The sequence below is a fragment of the Tarenaya hassleriana genome, unplaced genomic scaffold (assembly GCF_000463585.1).
Source record: "Tarenaya hassleriana unplaced genomic scaffold, ASM46358v1 Cleome3, whole genome shotgun sequence".
In the NCBI taxonomy this organism is placed as follows: Eukaryota; Viridiplantae; Streptophyta; class Magnoliopsida; order Brassicales; family Cleomaceae; genus Tarenaya; species Tarenaya hassleriana.
This window is the reverse complement of record NW_010966177.1, coordinates 8,375,387-8,379,893: the sequence shown is the minus strand read 5'-3', so window position 1 is coordinate 8,379,893 and position 4,507 is coordinate 8,375,387. Positions and strand designations below refer to the sequence as shown.

Genomic DNA, 4,507 nt, shown 5'->3' with positions numbered 1-4,507 from the left:
TCTACAGACCCATTTCTGGGTAGCCAACATCTATACGTGGCGAAGAACTCGAGGGTCAGCGTGGTGTGCGTCTCCTCCCATGCCTCGAACAGTCTATCCCAACCCAGCTGGTGGAATAGGTATCGCACGCTCTCATATAGACCGAGCTGCTCGATCTCGCGGCTGATGAACAACAATTCAAATCCTAAAACGTGCGTGATCGGGTTCTACGAAATCAAAACAGAGCAACCAGGCTCTGATACCACTGTTGGGTTTCCTAGGATCTCTAGAGCGAATCTTATTCCTAAGAGATCGATTCTAGGGTTTGCGCAGCGGATATAAAACAAAAATTTAATAAACCCTAGAACCATGCTTCTAATGAATCGTAGAAACGTTAGAACGCTGACTTCAATCGATCCGGGGTCTGTATCAATCGAAGAACGCGTCTGATCACGAAAGGGAGGAAGATTACCTCGCCCTCTACACGTATCCACACCTCGGGATGGATTCCAACGATTGGAACTTGTCTGCTATGACTCGAATCTCTATTCGGTTTGTGCACTTCGAGAAAACGAGACTTAGAACTTGTTGAGCTTTTTGGATCTCACCAAAAACTCTCTAAGAACTGCCAAAGTCGGCTGCCCAAAGTCTCTTACATCATTAGGGTTTTTAATCTCCTTCTTATAAAGTGATTTTAACCTAATTTCGGTTCAATTACGAAAATACCCTGAGCCCAGAACGGACGGTCCAGAAATGCATCCAGAAATGCACAGGGACCGTCCGTTCCAGACCTTCTGGAACGGACAGACCGCGCACTCTGGACCGTCAGGTCTGGACTTGGTGAACCGTCCGTTCTGGACTTCCGGTCCGCCCGTTCCAGACCCTTCTGTCTCGGCGGTTATGTACTCCAATAACAACAGGAGTTCTTCTAAGTCAAAGCATATTGACATAAAATTTCTGGTTGTTAAAGAAAGGATACAGAGTAGTCAGATAAGTCTTGAACACATTGGGACGACTTCCATGATAGCAGATCTGTTTACTAAAGGTTTACCACCATCGGTCTTTATTCAGCATGTTGCTCATATGGGTGACTATCAGATGTATAGTTTAAGTGGGAGTTATGTGTTGGAAAAGACTAAAGTAAAGTTTTCTGCAGAAAATAAAGTTTAAAAGTTTTAGTTTCTACTCTGAAATGTTAAGATCTCCATAAGGTTAAAGAGGACCAGTTGAAAATAGACACGTATAGATCACTTATCGTGTAATTTTCATGCAGCATACCTAAGCTTTGATCTATATCATTGGATTTATTAATATATGTGATCTTAGAAGGTTTAGTCGTACAAAATACGACAAAAGCCGCTAAGGTCCTATATTATACGTTCAATGGACCAGATTGATGAAATTACGAAATAATAGCATGTTGTTGAGCTCTCTAAAGATAATCCAAAATCACATATATTGAATCAAGTGGGAGATTGTTAGAATATTTTATAAATATTCGCAATTAATATGATTCAATATTAGATTTAAATCATGGATTTTGTAACGGTAGCTATTGATGAGGTATAAATGTGATCATTTATGAAATGTGCCTAAATCGTAATTTCGGTAAAGTTTAGGAGCTAATGTGAAAATATCAAAAAGTAATTTCCTATAACTTGATGGGCGTTTTAGGAAATATCAGATAGTTAATTCTATAAATGGTAGTGGTCCCTGGATCATACGTACAGTGGAAAACCACAAAATATTCTTACACTCTTCCCATTTGTCTGTAAGTCTGAAAGTGCGTAAAGATCCAGAAGACTACAACCGGGTTTCGTTTGTGTCAATATAATGACAGATTCAGGTACGTATTTTATCGTTCCTATTTGTTTGTTCTTGGTAAAGCATGTCGTTTGATCTTTGTGACGTCAATTTCCGCATAAAGTTCTGTAAATTATTTACATACGTTACAAATCTTTTACGATAAAATGTCATCTAATAGCTCACCAGAATCAAATCCAAATAACACACTTTAGAATCAGTGAACAAGTTTACAGTTCAGAACTGTTTCGTACGAGAATCAAATGATAAACCAACGCGAGCAATGAGTTCACAGCCTTCAACGGTCGAAGGACCTAAAAATCTCTTGAATTCTTAGAAAAATCAAGACAGGTAGGTACGAATTCTACAGTTCATGAGCACATGTTTTTTATTTTATTTTTAATTCAAAAGTTCACCGTAACTTTGTCCCGCTGCATGTTTCAAAAAAACGAGGAAACTTATGTGAATGTATTCTCCAAATGATTTGGAAAACTCGAACCTAGTTGACCCAACCAATATTTGGGGTCCATCATGTTCAGAAACACTTTACTAAAGTTCCACATTAGCAAGCATCTGATCATGATCAAACTGTAGTCAATTTCTGTAACCAATCCTCAATACCCAATCTCGCAAAAAATCCAAAAAACTTGACCGAAGACAAAATCAAGCGGAAAAATCAACAAAAGCTTAGCAATTGACTTCTCAGAAACCCATAACACGAGATCCAGTTAGAAATCTAGGAGGGATAAGGTCAAAGAATTCGAATTCGATAAGCTTACCTCGTTCATAGCAGAATCTGTCTGTGGCGGAATCGAATCTTTCGAGCTTATGGCGAAACCACTGCAAATTGAGCAACACCAAAAAAAAAACGTCAGGAATCGAATCGTCTTCTTCAGCGATTTCGATCGGAGAAATAGAAACTTACTTGTTATCTTGACCGAACGAAACGCAGTGAACGGGACACGACACGAAGATGATTGATTCGCCATTTTCCCCCAATTTTCTGGAACCTTTTTTTTTTTCATTCACAAAAGCTGTTTTTTTTTTTTGTGTTTAAAGATGTTATCTTTTGAAAACTTGCAACCAGATCCTATAAATTGTAAATTTCTCAGATAATACCCATGAAAACATTTGTCAACTTGACAACCCTAAAATTTCAAAACACCACTACGGATAATAATAATATCCACCCGAGTTTATTATTATTTTAATTAAAAAATTCAGTCTCATCCATTTTATAAACAAGTTGAAAATAAACCAACCGGCCCATGAACCAAACGAGTTACGACTCACACCATTTGAAGTAGAACTAGTTGGTGGACCGACAACCTAAAATAGTGAGTTCCAAGTTTTTACATTTGTTAACCTTACATGTGAAAGTGTCAATATACAATACTACCCATGTAATTAAATTGAAAAAAAATAATTATAAAATTACAATATTATAGTGGGGGAGTCCGTACGGATTCAGCCATTTGTATTGTTGGTGGCGAAAATGACAGATGAGGGTCAAAGTTGGACAAAACAGTATTTGCCTCTCAGGACCACACACACACACACACAGAGCTTTGTTATATAGCAACACTAAAGCCCAAAACTTTACATGACTTCGATGATGATGATGGTGATGGTGATGGATGATAATGATGGTGATGACTGATGAGTTAGTACAGTACATCAGCTCTTGGTCAGAAAGAGAACAGTCAAAACACAGCACAAAGCATCTTATTAATGATGTCTCTTTCCATCTCTCAAAAACGTTTCCATTTTTGCCCTAATGGAAGAATTTTGCGATGTTTTCCAACCAAAATCAAGAACCCAGAAGAAGAAAGAATGAGCAAAACTTATAGTATATACACCAATCCATTACAGACCCAGAATCTCAGATTTAGGACAGAAGTTCTTCAACATATACATATCTATATATATATATATATATATATGTGAATGTGTAGAGTAAGGGAGTGAAAGCTTGAGGCTTTTCTGTTATCTCGGACCTGACAGTTCCATGGCGAATGAATCCAGAGTCCGATCATCATCATCGTCGTCTTCGAATGCCAAACCAAACAGATGATTCGACGAGCGATCATTGCCATTACCATCAGATCTAGAGACTGATGCAGAACTAGAAGAGGTTTTCCAAGAGTTGTTCAACTGTGAGGAATGGTTATTATGAGACGCTGCCCATTTCTCGGCCAAGCCATCGCCTTCGAGCATCTGAACCACTTCAGACATTCTGGGACGGTGTGAAGGGAGGTATTGCGTGCATAGAAGAGCCACTTGCAGCATCTCACCGACTTCTATCTGGTCGTAATTAGTCCCGAGTTCCCGATCCACCAGCTCCTCTGCTTTCATTTCTTCGTGTAGTTTCCTCACCTGCAAGCCAAAAGACCGATGCTTTTTTACGTTTTCGAGTCATATCCTCCTTTCGGGTTTCGCAAAAGACCTATTGCCAACCATTTCTCGAGTTCAGACATCGGAAAGAACTGAAGCATGCATATGTCTTAGGAGAGTATGCTTACCCATTCAAGCATGGCTCCTTTCTGGCTGACAGTCTTGCCAAACTCGAGAGCTCTCATTCCGGTGATGAGCTCGATCAAGAGTATGCCAAACCCAAAAACGTCGGTTTTCTCAGACGACTGACCAGTAGAGAGATACTCGGGTGCAATGTGGCCAACGGTTCCTCGAACTGCAGTTGTGACATGGGAATCCCCATGGTTCAGCA

At 39.4% G+C, this 4,507-nt stretch overlaps 1 protein-coding gene and 1 long non-coding RNA gene across 2 annotated transcripts in view; both read right to left on the bottom strand.

Annotated features, from left to right (window-relative positions):
• Positions 1-1,976: 1,976 nt before the first annotated feature.
• On the bottom strand, positions 1,977-2,843 carry LOC104819997. Its single transcript, XR_772892.2, has 2 exons — positions 2,708-2,843; positions 1,977-2,622 (listed from the first exon to the last, which is right to left on the bottom strand). It is a non-coding gene; the product is annotated as an uncharacterized LOC104819997 (long non-coding RNA).
• A 760-nt stretch (positions 2,844-3,603) lies between these two features.
• LOC104819996 (probable LRR receptor-like serine/threonine-protein kinase At2g23950) overlaps positions 3,604-4,507 on the bottom strand; it is a 5,223-nt gene continuing 4,319 nt past the window's right edge. The window contains exons 11-12 of the mRNA XM_010550340.2: positions 4,305-4,507; positions 3,604-4,158 (exon numbers count right to left, since the gene is read on the bottom strand). Of these exons, the coding sequence (XP_010548642.1) occupies positions 3,769-4,158; positions 4,305-4,507 (593 nt within the window). The 3' untranslated portion in view covers positions 3,604-3,768. The remainder of the gene's footprint in view (positions 4,159-4,304) is intronic.